Source organism: Prionailurus bengalensis, chromosome D4 (assembly GCF_016509475.1).
Source record: "Prionailurus bengalensis isolate Pbe53 chromosome D4, Fcat_Pben_1.1_paternal_pri, whole genome shotgun sequence".
NCBI classification, from domain to species: Eukaryota; Metazoa; Chordata; class Mammalia; order Carnivora; family Felidae; genus Prionailurus; species Prionailurus bengalensis.
In genome coordinates, this window is record NC_057359.1 from 47,513,780 (window position 1) to 47,536,198 (window position 22,419).

A 22,419-nucleotide genomic window follows, 5' to 3' on the forward strand; every position below is an offset into this window, starting at 1 on the left:
AACTGAACCACCCACACGCCCCCAGATGGATCTTCCTCAAAGACAAATCCAATTATGCTCTGGTTTCCAAGGTCATCATCGGCTTCTTGCGAACTTCTACTTCACACATACCCTAAAATGGACATTCAGTTCCCTGCGCACATCTCTAACTGGCCAACTCCCACATATCCTTTGAGACTTTCTCTAAGACCCTTTTCCTGACACAACTTGCCCCACTCCCAATACACACTGTTCAATCCTCCTCAGTCCTTCCACAGCCCTTATATTATATACCTTTATCTTAGTACACATGGGTAGTGAGTCAATTTGGATACCTCCCCACCCGAACCCCCACTAAACTGTTGAGCAAGGGCAAGCCACACAGAAAAACCTAGCACAGATTATTAATTACATGTTCACTGAACATATGAACGAGCTAATGAACAAAGAAACAGCTGTCTGCCTTTCACGAACTTAGGTTTAGAGGAGAGATGCCCTGCTGCCCATGTCCCTACATTGTTCCAGATGGATTACAGAACAAAGGTGCTCAAATGTTACAGTGTTCTGTCCTTACAAGGGAGCGATGTGAGATATTTTTTTTAAATAGTTCATGTAAGATTTCTCATGAAAAAATTCTACAAATACCTTTTAAATGAAATCTCAATTTTAAAAAATAATGTCACCTACAGTAATTTGATAGATTTACATAAATCTGTTTCACAAATCTGTAAGTATGAATTATGGGATGTCAGCATATAATTTTGTTGAAAGTGCTTTTTCACTAATATAATTAAGTCTGCCGAGACTATTCATGTACAAGTCAAATAAAATGCAGAGTGAATTCTGTAAAAACCTGGTAGTTGAATCAACAATAAAAGGTGACTACACTGATTGATGTGTATCTATTATTTCATTTAGAGCAGTAGCAATGTTTTATGAAATAAAAAAGGACAAAAGCAGCATGAATCTTTTCTAAACCTCACAGTTAGCAGAAACAGGTCACTATGGTCCTCTCTGACAAGCAAGACTATTTACAATCTAAGGTTAAATAATGCAATAGTTTAAAAAAAAAAAAGGCAAATTGAAAAGATTCATTCTCCAAACACAGCCCCTATATAAAACTTTACCCTTTAATTAAAAAAAAAAAAAAAAGCAAATAATTTGAATTAGGAAAACAAGTTAATTCCGGGCGAGGGAGGAGGTGCGGGGGCGGGGAGGGTGGGGAAGGATTTTTTTTTTTTTTTTAAAGACCCACCTACCCCTCCCTCCCCCAAACACACAATAAAGTTGCCAATGTGTTGTGTTTCTTCAGATGGACTTTCTGTTCTTGGGCATTGGTTATGTGTGTCTGTTCAGACAGGCTGTGCACTGCGACTCTGGCACCAAAGCAAGCAGCACCAGACTTTATAAAGGAGCTTTCTTAATATCTCAGATCTGATATGTAACAAAACCATGTGGACACCACACACATCAGGGTAAAGGTTTGAGAGGATCTTAGGAGAATGGAGGGATGCAACCCTTTCTAGTCACGTTTTTGCTCCAAATTTTAATTCCTGACTTGGCCTGAGTCTCCTCAGATACAGCATGCCAGATGCAGCAAGACCTTTCATTTAAACACTCAACTAACTCAGGTCAAATTAAACAGGTCCTCCTCACTGCCCTCTAATGAGGAAGATCAAATTGTGAGGCAGAGGACTAGTGAGATCCTATTACTACAGAACACACGCCAGCCTCCCTGAAAGCTCAGAGCATTTTTACCAGCTTCCCAAAGGACATTACCAGGGATTAGCACAAGGAAGGAGAATTCAACCTAGAAAGCTCACATAATACAGAAAACAGATGGCTCATTCGGAGACTTAACTTCCACCCAAATGCTAATAAAGCTGGCCTAAGACTAAAATGCCCCAATATTTTAAAATGGTTTTCTGGACTTCACAGATATGTTGAGATAAGACAGAAGAGTTTAAATTGTAACTTTTCTGCTGAAATCCAAGTTGTAAATAGTGATCATTTGGTAAATATTACCTAAGCAGCCTAATTCTAGAGGGAGCTGTTAACATCCCTAGCACCAAGGCATCTTCCTTTCAAGTTACTTTTAATGGCCATATCTGTCCTCTGATTATGCAACTGGTAGAGCTCTATTTTCCTATGGTTCCAAACCCAGTAATTATGAATCTGCTGGCAATGCAGCATGACCTTGCTTAAGTTGGTGAAGCCCTGGATTCTTAATACATCACAATTTCAGACAACGTTAAGAACTCCCACACGATTCAGTCTTAGGCTATCGAGAACAGCAACAGCATATTAAATTCTTGAGTACTGCACATGGGTACTAAGATGTCTTTCCTCCAAGACCAGGAAAATTAAGGAAATATGATCTTTATCCAAAGTGGGGAAAAGAAACTAATTGCTCTAGCATATACAACTTAGGATAAGATTTTACACTGGATGTTCCCCAACCAGAGACAGAGTGAGATATTGTAGCATCTCAACACCACAATTAAAACAAAAGCCAGTTCTCATCACTTACTGACAGCAATTAGTTGCTGTCAAAGAAAAATCAGCAGTCCTACCTTAAATACTGGAGCGGCCTCTGGCCCCATGATGAGAAGAAAAATGGGAAAAAAAAAAAAAAACAAAACAACAACAACCCCTCTGAGCTAAGGCTCAGAAAAACTGAAAACTATTTTCAGTTTAAGATCTAGGTCTGCTGCCATATTCTCATTACTTTGTTAATTATAATTAACTCTGTACACATTTCTTGTAATTAATTTTGTACACACACACAGAGGCCTGTGTTATTTGCTTTATCCTGTGCTTTCTTAAAAGGCAATGGCATTATCCGAGCAAATATCATCTGAGATGAGGGCAAAAGAACTATACATCACAAAATATTGCTGGGGGCAAAGAGAGAAACCAGTTAACAACAGCAGTAGTAAAAAGGGCATCTGCTATTGCTTGCACTACCAGCTGGTGTCAATCTACACACGTGCATACACACATACACACACGCATATACACACACACACACACACACACACACACACATATACTGGTAAGCAGTCCATCAAAAAGCAGTACAGCTTCTTAATCTGTTTTTCTCTCTGTGTAAGACATTATTTTTTATTCTGATATTGCAAGGAAAAAATTTAAAGGTCCTAAAGCACTATAATTAACTCAGTGCCCTTTTTGAAACTGTGTCAAAGAATCTTGCAAATCACTATGGTGAGCTCCTGTTTTGTCCGGAACAAGGGGAAACATCAGTCTACAAATTCCACCACGTCCTCCTGATTAAAAAAGAAATCTTATTAGAGAAATATTTTCTTCTTGAACACATAATAATTTGTAAAATAAATAAATATAAATAATAAATAAAATAAAATCTCTCATCCACAGTTAAAGGTTCACCAACCCAACCCTTCCCATTCGAAAAGCTCAGTTAAGTCTATGGGAAAGTCTGCTCCTACTTCTCCATACTTGCTTTTATCTAAGCTTTCTAGAAGCAAATAGTACCACTGCCTAATTATAAACTGCCATCAACTTATTAGCCTTACATTATACATATTCATATTTAATTCTCACAATAAAGCTCTGTACAGATACATCTGTACCAATTTTATGATTATAAATTTAGAGGCCCAAAGATGCATATTAACTTGCTCAAAGGCACACAGCTAGCTGGTTGTTCAAAGCCAGGATTGACCTTTCTAAAGTCGGTCTTTCCAGCATACACTTAACCGCCTTTGGAGAAGTTTGGGAATAATACTGAAGCAGAGTGCTTTGCATTCAAAGTTCACAAGTTTTCAACTAGGATATTCATAATCTCCAAATATACCTGCAATTTTTTTTTGTTCTGTCATGTAATCGATTGACTAGAATTTCACCATTCTTTCTTAATCCATCAAGATTAAAAAGAAAAAAGAAAAAAGAAAACCCTTAGAAAAAAAGAAAAAGAAAAAAAAAAGGAATGGCATCCTGCAGGTGCACAAACCATTTAAATCCTCAAAACAAATCCATCATTACAAAACAGATTAGAGATATCCACATTATAAAAAGATTCATTTAAAACAGGACTTGATTTGCATACTCTTTTTCCAGAAACTCAGAAAGCAATTCTTATGGCTAAAGCCAAACATGTTTGCTACTGCCAAAATTGTCTCCCACACAAGACACTTCTCTCGTCAGCAGATTGCATTAAAATGCTTTTATACGCACAGTGTGGTTTCCTAGCTAAAGAAAAGCAGGTGGGATCAATGCCACATGCTCTCTGCCCTCTTAAGATCTTTGCTCAAAAATTTAAAGCAAGACAATAAACAAGGGAGATGCAGGCACCTAGTGAACATGAACACCTAATGGTTAATCACGGAGTTTCAGGCTCAACAAGGACAAACTTGCAAAAGATATATTTAGTTGACTGAAACACAGAAGAAGCTAGGAGTTTCTTGACAGAGAAATTAAGGAAATAGGCATATGGAGAAGAGCTAATGTGTAGAGAACAGAGGAGATGGTTGATCCAACGGCACAATGACTGAACAGCACATGGGGTATGTAGAGGTAAGGAAGCCGACTGAGAGCAGGGCTGCCCCACGCGAACGTCAGTAGTGGTCATACTGCAGCACCCACCAAGCAAGGAGGGACAATTAAGAAAGAGGAAAGAGAAACTGAGAAATGTAGGGAGGTTAACTTTGGGAGCCTGGAACAATCAGGACCTACAGATCTAGGATCAAGACCACCGAGGAAGAAGTTTTTGACAGTCCAGAAAAGGGACGTGACCCAAATCCCTTTCAGTCAAATCCCCAGAGATCTCTAAAAAATCAAAAGTTACAGGATAAAAACCCACAACCTCTTTCAAAAGGCCCTAAAACTGCCCCAGTCTGAATCAGCTAACCTCCCATCTATTCCTTATTTTCCTATTCCACAAACCTTTTGCTCATGCTACCATTTTGTGAGCCTCTGCACCTCTACTCCTACCGTAGAGAGTAAAGTATGATCAACCCTTGAGGTGCCTGGGTGGCTCAGTCGGTTAAATGGCCAACTTCAGCTCAGGTCATATCTCACAGTTCATGAGTTCGAGCCCCACATCAGGCCCTGCTGCCATCAGCGCAGAGTCTTCTTCGTTTCAGATCCTCTGCCCCCCTTTCTCTCTGCCTCTCCCCTGCTTTTGTGCACTCTCACTCAAAAATAAATAAATATTATGAAGGAGAAGGAGGAGGAGGAGGAGCATGATTAACCCATTCCAAGTCTCCTATCCTGAAAATTGAACTTTTGGACAAATTACTCTCTTCTTTCAGTGGGCATTCCATAATAAGGGCCAGAAATGGAATCAAAGGTAACTCCTCCTACTCAACAGCTCAGTACTTCTATGGCATAACTTCTCACCTTCATAAGAGTAACAAGAGACCAGGAACCTCCTGAACCTTAATACTCAGCGCTTAACACAGAGTACCAACCCAACAGCCTCTCCAATATATTCGTTCACTATGCACCTAATAGATACGGAAAACCCCACCCACCAGAGAGCAAAACCAAACATGACTACCCAGGCAACTCTTAATAATTTTCTAAGACCTCTTCTACACAGCTGTAAAATATATATACCTGAATTCCACTCCCCCCAGTTTAGCTGCTCTTATGAATGGACAGAAAGTGTTACTAATTACCACAAATGAACACAAGTGTTAAACCTTATTTTGAAATTTTGTGCAGCTATCACAAGGTTATACATGACTTCTGAATGCATACACGCACATACCTAAGTCCTACACGTATAAACAGTAAAACAGAAAAAAAAGAAAGGGGATAAGGCTAGATCATTTAGAAGGGGACCCTGGATAGCATCACATCATCGGGGGGGGGGGGGGGGGAGTTTCAAATAAAGTAAAAACATGGATCATTTCACCTTATCTATATCATTGATCAAGTATCCACAATATATGTAACAAGGCTTTCACTCAGGGACAACTCTCCACTTCATTTTATTTCAAAAACAAAGACCATAATTAAATTAGAGATATTTTTAGCAAAGACAAAGGAAGTAAAATTCCAAAGGACATCCATTGTCCCCAACTGACACAAAGATTTAGGTATAAATAACATGTGATTTTCTTTCTCTTTGTACAGCACATTTTGTTTAGTTTATATTTAATAAAGGCAGGTTTTCAAGAGGATATGAGGAAAATGTTTTTGTTTTTCCCTCTCCCTCTCAATTTAAAATAGTCACATAAAAGCACTAATTTTTATACTTAGGAACCCCCAAACAGACCAATTGTGTTTGGTCAGGTTCAGATATAAATGCTGACTATAAAGAAAACTTATTTAAATACTGCAGACACAGCTTCAAGGACCTCAAGAAGCCCTCTCTGAAGCAGTAAGGAGAAAAGAATCCCAATACAACATAATCTGTAGAGGAAGCCAGCAGTACGATGTCAAAGTTTAAAGGCTACAGATCAGATGGGAATGATGGCTACAAATTAAGTCAACGAGGTACCAGACAAAAATATCCATTTTGTTTTTGCTAAGGGACAGCTACGAAACAGCAAACCACTCTGAGACCGTAGGGCAATTTGCCTGCCAATTAACAGATGGCTTCTAAAAAGAAATACAAATGGTCTGGCTCCCATGATTGCCACATTCATATCACACATAGCATCTCTGACAAAATAACCTAGTTTAAAAGTTGAAAAGAGGAACTATTGTTAATCCTCCAAATTTAAAAGTCACATGAACACTTTACACGGCAAATGCTTAAAAGATTTTGTTTAGACAATGCCTCATTAGCACATAAAAGTGATGTGGTACTGTCCACATCAGCATCACAGTAAATGCACCACAATACTGACCTGGAAAAGCACAGAGGCTTCTCTCTCACCACTGACTAGAAAGTGCATTGAAAATGAAATATCCAAGTCATATACTCCACAACTTAGTATATCTGACCATTGCTGCTAACTCTGGATACAATTTCCCCACGAAACAGGAAAAATCTAAACATGAAAATAATCTTCTTAGCTCACTGTCGTTTTATGGTCTCAAGTACCCATGAACCTGTAAGCAGGATGGTGGGGAAAAGAATTTTAGGGTACTTGGCTGGCCTGGTCGAAGGGCACGTGACTCTTGAGCTCAGGGTCATGAGTTCAAGTAACATGTTGAGAGCAGAGATTACTAAAAAAAATTAAAGAAATAAAAAGTACCTAAACTAATTCATTTTAAGGACTTTTAAAATGATGCTTTCTTTCATCTGCTATTACAGAAGTTACTTGAATACATATCTGAAGTTTGTTCACATATCGGAGGCTCATTCTTGGGGAAAATGCTGTGTTTTTATGGCACCAGATTAAATATTAAGCACCATCTGATGTGGGAAGCAACTTCTACAGACAGAACTTATAGGCTATTTGGGTCACATCATACAGCAACTCTGTAAACACATTTCAAGAGAAGGGCAAAGACAAGTAGCAAAAGTCTTCTCATTCAGAAAAATCCATCTTTTTGCCAGAAAGTGTCCCCTGAAGAAAAAGGGGACTAAGAGCTAAGGCCTCCCTGCTAACTAAACCCTAAGATGTAGATGTGTTAAATGATACCTCATCCGTGAATAAAGCTGGGCTAAAGGGACTCTAATGTTCACCCCCTGTGATTCTACCATCCACCTTGCCCTTGTCAAGTTAAGTTACACAAATATATTCATACCAGAACATTCCAGTCAGTCATGTTAAAGAGCCTCCTACGCTGTAAAGTGCTATACAAAACGCCAGGTATTCAATTATAAGTACACCACTCAAATGAAGATTTCACTAAACACTAGTCTTTCAGCTCATTCCAATATTCAATAGCCTTTAGTGTTAAGGAGTTTTCTTAGGTGGTTGCTGACAATTTCTTCCTTGCTATTTATAAAAAAAAGGAGGCGATTAAATAGTTATATATCATAAACTAATCTCCTTTATTTCAGTAAAACTTGAAAAATCTTATGCATTGTGCCAGATCACTTACTCAGTAGTCAAACCCTATCCCCAAACAAATCCATAAATTAAGGGCTTATACTAGTTGTCCTCATGAACACCAACATTATTAAGGTATTCCACTTATATCTAGATTACCAATGTTATCATCCTCAAGCCAGAATATTTCCTAGCAAGAAAACACAGGGACACATGGGTGGTTCAGTCACTTAAGTGTCTGACTTCAGCTCAGGTCATGATCTTGCAAGTTCACAAGTTCAAGTCCTGGGTCAGGCTCTGTGCTGACAGCTCAGAGCCTGAAGCACGTTTCAGATTCAGTGTCTCCCTCTCTCTGCCCCTCCCCCGCTCACATTCTGCCTCCCTTTCAAAACTAAATAAACATTAAAAAATACACACACACACACACACACACACACACACACACACACACACAGATATGAATCTCTTTAACCCAAAACCTTCTATACTGTATCTGGGTTCTTGATCTCTGCTCTTCTCTAAAAGAATTACATCTGAGACTAAAAGGAAGTAGAACTTATACAGTGATTAAAAAACTCTATCTTCTACACACAGTTGTAAGTTATAAAGGTGTAAAAACTACAGATACCTCTGAGATCAGCTGAGATTCAGATAAAGTTTGACTCTAAACAGCATTCTTCTAAAGAAAGAGAGAGGGACACATTCTTTTTCGTAAGCCTCCAGAATATGAAAGATTAAACATATGATTAAAAATTTCAATTATGCTATTCCACGCTACTTGCACATCTTCATTTTTAGCCCTTGCACTCTTAAAACATGGAAATTAACCCAGAATTTCTTTTCCTTCCCAGCAATTCTCAAGGCTTTTGATTGAATATCCAGAAACAAAAACTAAAGGTTAATCACAGTGATAACTACATTAGCTATCAAATCTTATCAAATGATTGCCCACCAATTTAAAATCTTACATTACAGTCAGACATAATGACTTGCCTCTTGCCCCAAGACCCTGGATTCCATTATTCCTCACAGAGCTAACCTGTCCCTTTGCTTCCATTCTGTCATTTTCATCTATGTTAAAACAGGTAAAGCAAAATTCCAAAGGAAACACAAAGTGACCAGGAACTACATGAGACTATTACCGTCCCCAAAGCAACTGTTTTCTCTGGATGTAGAATCTACAGGCTAATGAAGGTGTAATTCAAAGGCTTTCCATATCATTTCCTAAAACCTAGTGATACCCTGGCCACGCCATCCCCCTCCCAAACTCCATGCCATGTTTCCACTTAAAGCTACTTCAACAGATATCCCATTGTAATCCTTTAAGCTTACATAAATATCTTAACAGGTTGCAGGGTGAGAACATAAAACCAACTGGATATTCTTTCAAACAATTACAGTTAACAACTCTGCATCAGTGACTAGTGAAAAAATAAAAGTAATATAAAAAAGAAACAGATAAAAACAGTTATTTGATCTTTTCAAAGAAAACTGAAGACTGCCCCCAAACCATTGATACTGATGATATGTCCCACAGACTCCCTGGGAGAACTGATTTAACACATTATAACCAGCCTACTCAATACATTTTAAAGTAGATGAAAAGCAAACTATTAATTCCTTTCAGAGGTATGAAAAAAGCTCTCAGGAACCAGTATCAGGGTTAGGAAAAAGGATTCAGAAAACAGTGCCTTGGAGGCCACTGTGTTACTGACCCGGTGGCTCCTTAAGACTGGATTTAAAGCATCAAAATGTGGGGAAATAAAATTGTTCCCTCAGGCTCCCGTGACCTTGAATAGAATGAAATGACTCAGGTTTGCCTGTTTACATGCTGCTGTGCCTCCTTTAAACCTTACTTTAAAAGGAGAATTTGACTTTCTCAGGATAAAGCCCAAAGGTCAAACAGGTTGTGGAGAGTCAAGGACATCACCACAACTAGTCTACAAAGTGAAAAAAATAAATAAAGAGATTTATCACCTCAAATGCAAAAATGCAAATTTCTGTTGAGCTGGACAGGAGGTTGGGGGTGGATTACAGGACTTGTGAGCCATATACACTCCCCCTTCAAAACCAAAGCATTATGTAGAAAACAGAGTTCCAACAAAAAGTACAATGATGAGAAAAGAACTCATTAAGAGCTAAAAATAAACTCTAATTCACAATATGCATACGGATTTAACAAAAAAAGGAAAACACGATGTAAAATTGCATCTGCTAAGTTAACTGTGCCCTCGTGGAAATCGCCACCCCCCTTACACAAACTGAAATCTGTAAAGTCTGTGGCGACTGAATAAAAGCAAGGCTTTAAATGTTTTCAATGAATATTCCAACAAAGAGAAAACAAAGAGATAGCAATTTTTTGTCTTAAAGTCCTCTGATCTGCTAACACTATAGGAATACTGGGCTTCTTAACATTCAAACATACAGGTCTCTGCATTTCCCTACCTGAACGTCTTATTTTATGAAATCAGAGTATTTGGTAATAGTGTTTACAACTGATATTAAAGGGGTACTAATTTTAGGGAAGAAGATGTCCATAAAAGTGAAAATAAGGCTCAGTTACTTTTTATCTAACCAGTACCTCATGACTCAATTTAACAACTTGCTGACCTTCCACGCCAGTAATAGACCACTGGGGAAGCTCAGCAAGAGTACCTTCATATTTTAAGTTAAGCTCATTCATTCTGAATAACACGCACACAATACCACACAGAGCAATAACTCCACACTCCATCACTCTAGTTCATGGAGACTGATGTAGTATCATGAATCCTCTTTCTGGGCTCCCAAGTCTTGCCTTGAACTTCCTTTTCCCACTTTGTCCCACCCCTAGAAAATCAATTATCTTGTTCAAATCACCTAGAAAGTGAAGAACAAGACATTAGCTTTGGATTCTTCTTCCCATGTGATGTCTGAGAAATCATAAGACTTCAGATCTCTCTGAAGATTTTTTTCAAAAATTGTTTTACCTAAGGAAAAACAGTCTGCAACTGTCATATAAGTGAATGTGTATTAACTGGTAAGAAGGAGACAAGAGAAAGAGTATGCCTGTATGCTGCCCACTCTATAAGAAACTCAACTTGAGGCAAATGGCTCATATAAGGCTACATTATGTGGCTAGACTAGTAAGTGGCTAGACTAGGATATGGACTCAGTGTACCGTGCTCTTTCTAAACTAACACTTCTAAAATAGCCTCATTAGGCCAACTCCCTAGCTGGGGAGTAGCAGGCATTTTGTTTCAATGTTAATCCTGAGAACTTGATCCCAAGCTAAGCAAATAACAACCCTAGTGTACATAGGGGTTTGGTAAATCCTATTACCACTGCATTCAAGTCCATTTCACAAGGAAAGATACAAAGGAAGGCAATGAACACAGTTCAAATTGAATACTTCCATCTTGCATCCCCCCGTGCCTCACCCGCCTTGTGAAGGAGGTATACAGCATAAGAATCTTTGCTCTTATTGGGAACAATGTAGAATGATCGCCCCTCAATGAACTAAATATGATATACAACATAAGGTTGAGTAGTTGGATCACAAAAAGATCGTTTTAACTGAGATCTGTTTCTTCACAATACTTGGAAGAGCTGCCAATGCTGCTTTACAGCTTTAAAGCTCCTCAGAATACAGTTGATGACAGAAACCATCACCAATAAAAGGACATTCAAGGGTGTCAAAATATTGACACTGTAAAACTTTAAAAAGCGAAACCACGTTTTAAGGAGTAAAACATGCTAACTAAAGCCACTGCATCAAATCAAACGACACTCACAAGTAAAATGCCAGGAAATATTTTTTAAAGCTGACCTTTTTAGTTGAAAAGGCAAGCGCTGAGGGTTTCCACAGCTCTCAAAATTCAGTAGTAGCAATGCACTCCCCTGAGTCAATTAACTTAGAACAAGCTCAGAAGAAGTTGGCGAATTGTAAAGCACAGTTTTAGCTTCAATGACCAACTATTCTGTTCAGGAAATATTTAAAAAGAAATGTTCCAACAGGTGCAAAATAAAAATGCTTTGCTCTATTCATAATTTAGAAAGTTAAAAAAAAAAAAAGGCTATTACAAAGGTAGTGCAATGGATAAGATGACAGTGAAGTAAGAACCATGAAAAGAAAAACAGGTTTATTTTGTAGTATATCATAAAGGGAGTCAATTTCACACCGGAAGATAGACAGGATTTTAACATTGTATGGATTACAAAAGGAAGAAGAAATCCTGTATCAGAATTTAAAAACAGCTCTTCTCCCATTGCGTTCACCATTTTCTTTCTCATCTATATTATCTGTCCATCATTAGTAGGACAGCCACTAAATAATAAATTGAAAGTGATTTCTATTCTATGCTACCAATCCCAATGCAGAAGTAAACAAAAACAAACAAAAAGTGTGAAAAGATTTGCAATAGCAAATAGCACACAAGCATGCACACTTTGCTGAATTTGAAGGGGAGAACTCTCTTTAAAAAAAAAAAATTTTTTTTAATGTTTTCTTTATTTTTGAGACAGAGAGAGACAGAGCATGAGCAGGGGAGGGGCAGAGAGAGAGGGAGACACAGAATCCGAAGCAGGCTCCAGGCTCTGACCTGTCAGCACAGAGCCCAAGGCGGGGCTCAAACTCAGGAACTGTGAGATCATGACCTGAGCGGAAGTCAGAGGCTTAATCGACTGAGCCACCCAGGCGCCCCCAAGGGGAGAACTCTTTACAGAAGAACTTCAACCACATTTTCTATTAATTTGAATGCATTAACAATGTTTGTGTTTTGTATCAAATTAATAAAGGAATGAAGTCAAAGGCACTAAACACATGCTCTTAATCTACTGACAAGACAAATATGATCATGATTCTAGAAGCCCCAATGAGGATATGGGTCAAGGAAGCATGGAATCGAAACTCCTAAGCCTCATTTGCACAACAGATTCAACCTCATTCTCCCAGTAAATATTCTTAAAAAGCTGCTAAAAAATGTGTAATCAGCACTAGGGAGTTGCAATACTTTTCTTCATTTTCTTCTAATGGAATAAAACAAAGTGACATAAATATCAACATCAAGAAAATCAGAGAAACTGAAATCTCGATGACTGAGAAGTTAATCAGCAATGATTTTGTTTCAAACTCTTCTATATCCTCACAACAGTTATCTTTTCTTCCCAGCAACTAGCCATTTCAGGTTGCACTACCATGGGACATCCCAAGAGCCTTTTCTGTTTAGGTTTGTTAACCAAGAGTTAATTTATTGTATGATAAGAGGGTCCTAGACGATATCACCCCAAATACACTAGTTTTGCCTAAGGAGTATTCCAAACAGAAGACAATTAAGAACCAACAGACACAGAAAAGAGTTCTCTACCCTATTCTTTTCTGCCTAAAAAGCAAATCACAAATTTCCCTTGGGCAGAGGTCCCCCTCCTCTGTGCCAGAAAGAGCAGAGAAAACTTTCACCACCAGAGATGGACAGTTGGCACCAAAATGAGCAAACAAACCTTGCTAAAATATAAAATAGCTCAATACCTTCTGTTAGTTTCCCCCTTGTAAATTCCTGGTCACTTCCTCACAATTTATCATGCCTCAGAACCCAAACCCCCTTTCCTTTGTTAAAATGGTATATAAGCCCTGAGTCTAACCACTTATTTTTCTTTTTTTGTGAATTCCAGTGCATGTATAATGCTAATAAAAATTGTGTGCCTCTTCTATTAAATCTCTCCCCTCCCTGTTTCATTGAGATATAACTGACATAAAACACTGTATAATCTATCCTTTGTTAGGTTCAATCCCTGGGGGGTCTATGAATGTAAATAAGATAACTAAGAAAAAGTTTCTCTTCCCTGATAATGGTAAAGAACCATATTTAATTTCCTAAATTTGATAAATTTTTAATTTCATCATCCTGAAATTCATCATCTACATTAATCAATGCTGACACAGAAATATGTTCTATAAAACACCTCCAGTTCAAGGTTTGAGTGGAAAAAAATGAACACAGAAGAATTTTAAAGTCTTTCCCCCAAAACTTTAAAAAAGCTTCTACAGTAATAACATCAAATTTTTAAATGACTGATTAGCCATGACCATTGGAAAAGACAAAGGTGCAATTAAAAAATTAGGCTTAAATATATATTGATAAATATAAAGTTTCTTCAGCACCACCAAAAACAACAAAAAAATCACTTTATACAAATTTAGTCACTAAAATCTAAGAATAGCTATATTCAAACGTATTGCATTCCATAGTTAATACTTTAGGGACCACCAAAGCATCTACCTTGTAGACCCAAGTTCTCTTGTTTTGTGAAGACCTGAGCACACAACAGCCTTTCTGCTAAATCTCTAATTAAACAGTACCCAGAGTCTGCAAAGTGAGGTGTTTATTAAGCTACCACCAGCCAGCAACCCACTCTGCCCTCTTCAACGATCTGTCTGAAAGAATCAGAATTCTTAATCTCTTGATACTATTGACACTGAACAACTAACCTTAGGATTGTAACTGACACACACAACCACCTTTTCAAATTAATGTTCAGCAAAACAGCCTGAGGCTCACTCATTCTGATTGACTTCATCACAGTAATAAGTGCTATTAAATTTGAAGGCATGCATTAGAAAAATAAAATACCATTTATCTGTTTCAATTCTGAGAAGCTAAGACTGTACTTGTTTATGGAAAAAAAGAAAAAAAAAAAAAGGAGGGAGGGGCTCCTAGGTAGCTCAGTCAGTTAAGCATTGGACTCGATTTCAGCTCATGTCACGATCTCACAGTTCTTGAGTTTGAGCCCCGCTTCCAGGGGATTCTCCCCTGGATTTCTCTGCCTCTCCCTGCTCGTAAATTCTCTGCCTCTCCCTCTCAAAATAAATAAATTAAAAAAATAAAATAAGGGGCGCCTGGGTGGCTCAGTTGGTTAAGCGTCCGACTTCAGCTCAGGTCATGATCTCACGGTCCGTGAGTTCGAGCCCCGTGTCGGGCTCTGTGCTGACAGCTCAGAGCCTGGAGCCTGCTTCAGATTCTGTGTCTCCCTCTCTCTCTGCCCCTCCCCCATTCATGCTCTGTCTCTCACTGTCTCAAAAATAAATAAATAAATAAAAGAAAAATTTTTTGGGGTGCCTGGGTGGCGCAGTCAGTTAAGCGTCCGACTTCAGCCAGGTCACGATCTTGCAGTCCGTGAGTTCGAGCCCCGCGTCGGGCTCTGGGCTGATGGCTCAGAGCCTGGAGCCTGCTTCCGATTCTGTGTCTCCCTCTTTCTCTGCCCCTCCCCCATTCAGGCTCTGTCTCTCTCTGTCCCAAAAATAAATAAACGTTGAAAAAAAATTAAAAAAAAAAAAAGAAAAAATTTTTTAAATAAAATAAATAAAATAAAAACTGTCAGTTATTTGATAAACAACAAACAAATAAATAGAGAAGGGAAGAATACAATGGCATTACAATGAAATTTGAAATGCACATTATTTTGATAACAAAAACCACAATCAAAACTAACTTCAACGTTCTCAGGAAGCAACAGACATAACTCAAATCTGGCTAAGAACCTTCATGTTAAAAAAAAAGATTTTACCACACAGGCCCTAAGGCAAAACAAGGTGGGAGGAGTCTGTGTTTCCACAGATGGCTGCCTATTGAGAGGTAATCAATAGTGGCAAAGTCCCTCTTGGGTCACCTATAGTTTGTATATGTTTCTTTGGGCCTTTTTTTTTTAATGTCTATTTGAGGGAGAGAGAGAGCACGTACGCATGTGACAGAGAGAGGAGTGGGGGAGGGACAGCGAGAGAAGGAGACATAGAATCTGAAGCAGGCTCCAAGAACCGTGAGATCATGATCTGAGCCAAAGTGGGATGCTTAACTGACTGTGCCACCCAGGTGCCCCCCTTCAAGGTCTTTGTTTTTCCCTTTTGTCTGAAAGATTCTAGTTCACAGCTGATGGGGTCACCACAGGACCCACCTCAAACAATTCTTAGAATAAGAGTGAAGCCATCACACCAAGACAAAAAAGAGTACCACTCATGACCTGAGGTCTTCAACTAACTAACTTCCCTCGCTCTTCTATTAGAAGAAAGGAAAAGTAACAATGACAGAACAAGCTCTCTTGGAATTCTGAAAAATAATTACACATGTACACACACCCTTTCAGGGACAGGTCAGGTGTTCAGTAAAGACACAGCCTAGTGACTTTGACATCTCTAGTACTGAATACTAGGAGTTAACGCATTAGAAACCAATGCTGGGGAGGGGCAGCGCCTGAAACTTAGTTTACCACAGAATTAGGCACTGTGGTTGTAACAACTCTCCCATCTCCAGCCAGAGTTCAGATAAACCTGGTTAATTCTGGTTCTATCTCCCTGAAAAATGTTCAGGAAAAGAACTGGGTAACTCCCAGGTAAATGGAACATTCTGGGCCCTACAACACCACAAAGATTCTGATTCAGTAGGTCTGGGCATGGTCTAGGAAGCTGCGTTTCTAGTAGTCATCCCAACGGATTCCAATGCAGGTACTCTACTGACTACTTTAAAAGGCTGATTCCCAAAACTGCTTGCTTGCCCGTCAAAATCACCTGGGGAGATTTCTGACAACAGATTCCCAAGGTCTCCAGAATCTCTATTTTTAAACACTCCCTCATAGGAGGATGTGCAGCCAGATTTAGGAATCACTGGGCTATAATATCCAAATTCAAAACTACAGATTACGAAGTTTCTAGAGAAGCATGGACGTTCTTCATTTTATACATCCCTCAGTCCTTTACTCTCAAAAATCTCTCCTTCCCCTTCTGAAGATGACACATACACCAGAAGATGCCCCTTGGTGAATGTATACAAGTTAGAGGTCTCACTATAAATTCATCAGTTAGTCCTGAAGTTAATTTTTCATGAGTTCTGGCCTCCAACAAAAGGCGAGGAGGAAATATCCCAGGAAAAAATAGAAAACCAGAACTCTGGTCCCTACTCTACTGCTTAATAGCCATGTGGTTTTGGACTAATTAGTCATTTAAACAAACCTGGGCTTCAGCTCACCTGTTATGTGAGGGAGCTGCCTAAGGTCACCTCAAGGACTTTTCTGATTCTAACATTCTATTACTGATTCCTTGCATCCTAAAATCTATTTCACTCCTCTAGAATGCAGCATCAGCAGGTGTCAGGGACTCTGAAGTGCATAAACTCAAAAGAGATGGACCGACATCAGCTAAACTATACAAGCAGCAGTGGCTTCTCATGACGAATGCCTAGAGACAGGAAATGGGATGAAGCATAAAGCTGGGCACAAAACCAAAGAAAGGGCCTGAAAAACAACATAATAAATAGAATGTAGGCCAAAAAGAAGATTACTATATTTACTACTGAAGAGGTTTCTCAATGTATTGCTCTAATCCTCATCCTATCAAAATAGTGACATTAATTTGCCAACACCAAAACAATCTAAAAATTATACACTCTTTTTTAGGACTTAGGAAAGAGGCACACACTTTCCTACTAGACCTTTTTTTTTTTTTTTTTTTTACCTGAGATACAGTTTCCTAAATTCGGCATTATTCAAATAAGGGAAGATTTAAGAAAAATGACAAAGAACAACTTAGATGTTTTTCCCAAAGAGTTATCTCATAGTTTTCTTACAACCCGAACAATTAATGCCCGCCTCTTACAAAAACTGAATACAAAGAGCTGGCCTGGCAGCTCCCGGGGAGGTAGGATAAATTGGATAATTAGACCCAGGAACTCAAATTTAACCCTAAAAATGTGTACTGAGAAACTACAAAAATTGGCTAATGCTAAACACCACAGGGCAGAGTCCAAATCCTCACACATTCTTTCAATCTTTCTAGATGTATTAAGAGTAGCTTCTTAGAAATATAGGCCCACTTTGTAAAGTACAACCATTCAAAATCCAGTTTTAGAAACCTACCATTTACTGGACTATTTTGTTCTATACAAATATTTACTAAGACACTCAGAATTAAAAACAACGTATCTGAGGTAATCTATGCTTGCAGCTAAATGAGTCAGACCCTTCCAAACACTGTTTTAACCCATACTAAGAAGATGTCAGTGGGCTAAGTCAAAACATGGCCACTAGAAGAGTTCCTTTGTGTTCTTACCTGCCTACTCAACTTTTTAATCCATTATACAGCTCATTACCATGGATGTTCATATTTGAAACCTGCACATACTTTACTGTTATCAACAGGTTACAGAGAAGTTTCAGACTGTCTGATAATTAAATGAAAGCTTTTATATGCTCAATGTAAATCTAGTATTAAGGAGGTATCTCCTAAAACAAGTTCTGTGGTCAAATAAGGCCAGAAAACTAGTTTCTTTACTGCAGGATTTTAATATGCGGTTTGTAATATGCTGATGATCTGCAGTTTGGCTCTTAAATAGGAAACTATCAAGGGAAGCATTTCTCAAACTTGTCTGTCAATGGAACATTCGTTTTAAAGAACAAGTACGGCTGTGTCTCATGAAATGAAGTTTAGAAAACATCTTTTGACCCTCATGCTCACTATGGATTTTCCTGGGTACTCCATTTGCTCACCAGAGGTTTTAAACAGAAATTTTACCATGGTGGAAAACTTAATTGGCCCCATCTTACTGAAAAGACAGGAGGGTGTTGGTAAGGGGTCAAGGAAATGGGACAGCAAATACTAATTCACTTTGCCAGTATCTACCCATGTACTTCAGATCACCATGCACTACGGCTCTACCACCACTATTTATCACACTAAAGACAGGAAGGCAAAGGGTATAAAAACACACAATTCCAATTTATCCACCTGCACCATAAAACAGTTCTCGTAAAAGACTTCAGAAAGAATAACACAATTCAAGACTGACCAGAGATGAGAGATAAAAGTCTTTGAGATGTTTTCTGTAGTAGATGCCTAATACAAATGACGTAGGATTTGTTTCATACTTTCATAAACTCTCAGTATCATAACAAAAAATGCAACTTTTTATATACCTAATTCATGGGTTTTTTGTTGTTGTTTTATTTTGTTTTGTTTTTTAACGGTAGGGATGGCTACTAAGCAATCAAACCAGAAATCACATCCTTGATGTCATGGCCTTTATGCCATTTAACACATAGTCATTTATGTCAAAGAGGTTGCAAAACTCACATATAAAGATACTGATTTGCTAAAAAAGGTAGTAATAAAACTCAGTGTCAGGACAGACAAATCTAAGAGCCAGTTGTTCTATACTGTTTCCAACTTTTCAAAAACTGTTTCTTTATAAATTTCACATATGAGGCTCAGATGGATTTTGGAAAAAGAAATGGAAAAATACTATCCATTTGATTATCAGCATTCAAAAACAAAAAAAACAAATCTTCCTGATGATATCGTGGTGAACAACTAAGTAATGTAATTAGTTAAAATAGAATTACTCTGTATGGACTGATGACAACCAGGTTTTACTTAAATAAGTTCTCTCTGTGAGCCTCAATTTGTATGTGAGACCAGGCCCAGATGACAGCTCTAAGAACTTACTCACCTTGGAGACAGTAAGCCCTGCTGTCTTGAAAAAAGAACAGCTAAAGGTACTAATTCAGACAAAGTAAAAACTGACCTCAGAAATTCCCTAGGTGTGACCCCTTTTCTCTGCCCTCTCCCTCATTTTACCAAGGGAGACCTGAGGCCAAGAGCTGACTTGTCCACAATTACATGACTAAAGTTCAGACTCCCGGTCCAACTCTTCACACTGCCTATAGGTATTCTTTACCCATTTCAAATATTTAGTTTTATAGTAGGAGTTACAAGCCATGTAAAGCAATTTCATATACACCATCACCCAATTTTAACATGAGCATGAGAAAGCCTTTGTACACTTCACACATTTTCCATGTTTGAAAACAACTCCTGCCGGAAGCATTAACTCTTGTATCCCAAGAACATGTTCCTCATTTAGGTTTTGGCTTCTTCTAAGAATTTAGTTGAATCTTACAAAATTCTAAGGATATTTTCTACTACCTAATATTCAAAATGTAGTATCAAAGGCCAAATTACCCATCCTTTCGTTTTTATCTTTAGGATAAGAGAAACACTCTTACACCACCTTTTCCTTTACTTATCAAGGAACAAAACATTAGATCCTACTGCACTCGAATTATATCAGTACAAATATTTATACATTGACAATGTGAACACTACCATTTACTCTGTCATATATATTATAAGCAGGACTATACAGACTTAAGGGAAAAGACATTTTAAGAGGTTTCTTCCTTCTTCCAAACAGAGTATTCTTCTTAGAACTCATTGTTAAAATGCTAAATCATATAAGCTCAGGAACTAAAACTAAAGGTCAACATGACACTTTCTGTCCCATACACACATTCTTAAAACAGTTTTCAAAGATGTTATTATACAGTTCAGGGTATATGAAAGTCTAGTTATAACATATACTGCCCATAAAAAATATTTTATGCTTTAAAAGGAAAACAAAACTCTAAAACCAAAGTTTCATGCTGCTGATGTAGTCAGTAACAGAGTATCTAGACGTGTAGAACTGCATCACTGAATGACCTACTAGAAGAAAACCTATTATTTTCTCACACCTTGAAACATAATCCTTTAAAGGTGAGTAACCTATACAAAACTGCATACCTGTTATTTTGTCTCTTACAAGTTTACAGGACTCTATCTCACCGATGCTCCCAAAGAGACTCTTTAGTTCCTCCTGTGTCATGTTCTGAGGAAGGTAGTTGACTATTAAGTTGGTCTTGCTGTCCTCTGTGTTCCCAGAGTCAACCGGTGAGGAGCAGTTGTTGTTTATGGTGGTTGGACCATTGGCTGTGTTATTGCAAGTTGGCCCATTAGACAGTTGTGTTTCCATGGCAGCAATTACCTGCTAAAAACAGAGAAAATAAGAAATGTCAGAATTCATATTTCATAAACTATTAGATTCCAACCAAGAATGTAAATATGTGTCACTAAATACAAGTCGTTCTGCTGAAATTACAACAAAGCTTCAACAAAAAGTGCAATGCCTACACTAATTTCTACTTCATATATTAAGCTAGTCAATTTAAGTTCACAATTATACTTTCACATACATATTCCATACATGCACATAAAAGCACAATTTAAATGTTAAACATTCTCTAGAACCACATTCTGGGTCTACTCATATACCCTTACTCACCTGCAATGTCCACATACTCGAGAAAATTTAGTACCAAAGGGCATGGAATTAAACCCTGACTATATAATACATACTACAAGACAGAAGTGTTTAACATGCTATCAGAAAAACAAACCAAAAAATGGTCTTCCTAACTTTGAAGAGATTTTCAAGTTAGCCTAAGAGTTTCAATATTCTAAAACTGACAGACATCCATTAACTTAAAATCAAGGAGTAAGAGTATTTTAAAAAATATAAATTTGTCAACATGTACTGTTTTGGTTACATATTGAAAATGTTTTTGATTGACAATATCTTATACCTCTTCTGTTGGTAAGAACTAAGAAAAATATCAGATGTTAAAAGTGTTAGGGCATGAAAAGGATTTGTAGGATAACTTGGAAAAGAAGCTAGGCATACTTAGTGTACCTTGTAGAATCTAACAAGCCATTCTTGTCAACCCTGGCAGCTAAAGATCACCAACAAGGCAACTGATCTACAGCATCAAAATAAAATCCCCAAACAATGCAGTATGGCATTCTGCCTCAACTGTGACTTTAAAAGGGAAAAAAACAAAAACCTATCCAGTCCACCAAAACAACAATATAAAGATTTCAACTTTTGCAAACAGACCAGCCCAAGGAATTTTCATTTGAGCACATAAGCCTGTTGAAATGCAGGTAATAAAGTATCTATAAACTCCAAATACCAGATAAGTAGCAGATTTGGGGGAAATGGCCTCAAACTGTTCAGGCTACTCTAAAAATCTACTCATTAATAAGAAAATCTGGATCTAGTTTCCTAAAAATCAATGCTATGCTCTTTAAGCAAAAGAGTCACAAACCACGGCCCCAAATTTTCTAAAACCATCTTCCAATAGCTATCTACTTTGGACAGCCAAGATTGGGGGAAATCCAAAAATCAAAGCATCACTAAAAGAATTATCCTTTATATTTCATCCAATGCATCTCTCATCTCCACAAAGAACAACTTCTCAAAACTGACAATTCTGAATTGATGGAATGCTAGTTTTAGGGAACTTCTTTACATGTAAAAGGCAAAGAATTTAAGGCAAAATTTTTTAAAAAGCAAAGTAGAGGGAAAGAGTGTTACAAGAGAAAAAAGTTTTTTTTTTTTTGGTTTTTTTTTTTTTTGTTTTCTTAAAAAGCATATTGTGTAAGAAAAATAAAGGGTGCAACAGTGGAGCATACAGGAAGAAATCTCTACTGCCAAGAGATGTTTATAAAAGAAGGCAGCATAGGACAGATTGAGATTGGTCAACCGACCAGATTAAGACTGGTCAGACTGGACAAGAATCAGTGCTATCATGATAAAAAATCGGAGACAAAATCCAGGCCACCTATGAAATATCAAACAAACTAACTCTCTGCGACTTCATTTCCTTTTCA

The 22,419-nt window shown here is 37.8% G+C and overlaps 1 protein-coding gene across 8 annotated transcripts in view; it reads right to left on the minus strand.

Moving 5' to 3' along the window:
• ELAVL2 (ELAV like RNA binding protein 2) overlaps positions 1 to 22,419 on the minus strand; it is a 164,883-nt gene that overhangs the window by 45,628 nt on the left and 96,836 nt on the right. For 6 of the 8 annotated variants that reach the window (XM_043567486.1, XM_043567487.1, XM_043567481.1 and 3 more), the window contains one exon: positions 20,494 to 20,737. In XM_043567486.1, the coding sequence (XP_043423421.1) occupies positions 20,494 to 20,737 (244 nt within the window). The remainder of the gene's footprint in view (positions 1 to 20,493; positions 20,738 to 22,419) is intronic. The other 2 variants (XM_043567484.1, XM_043567485.1) reach the window with 1 other exon arrangement.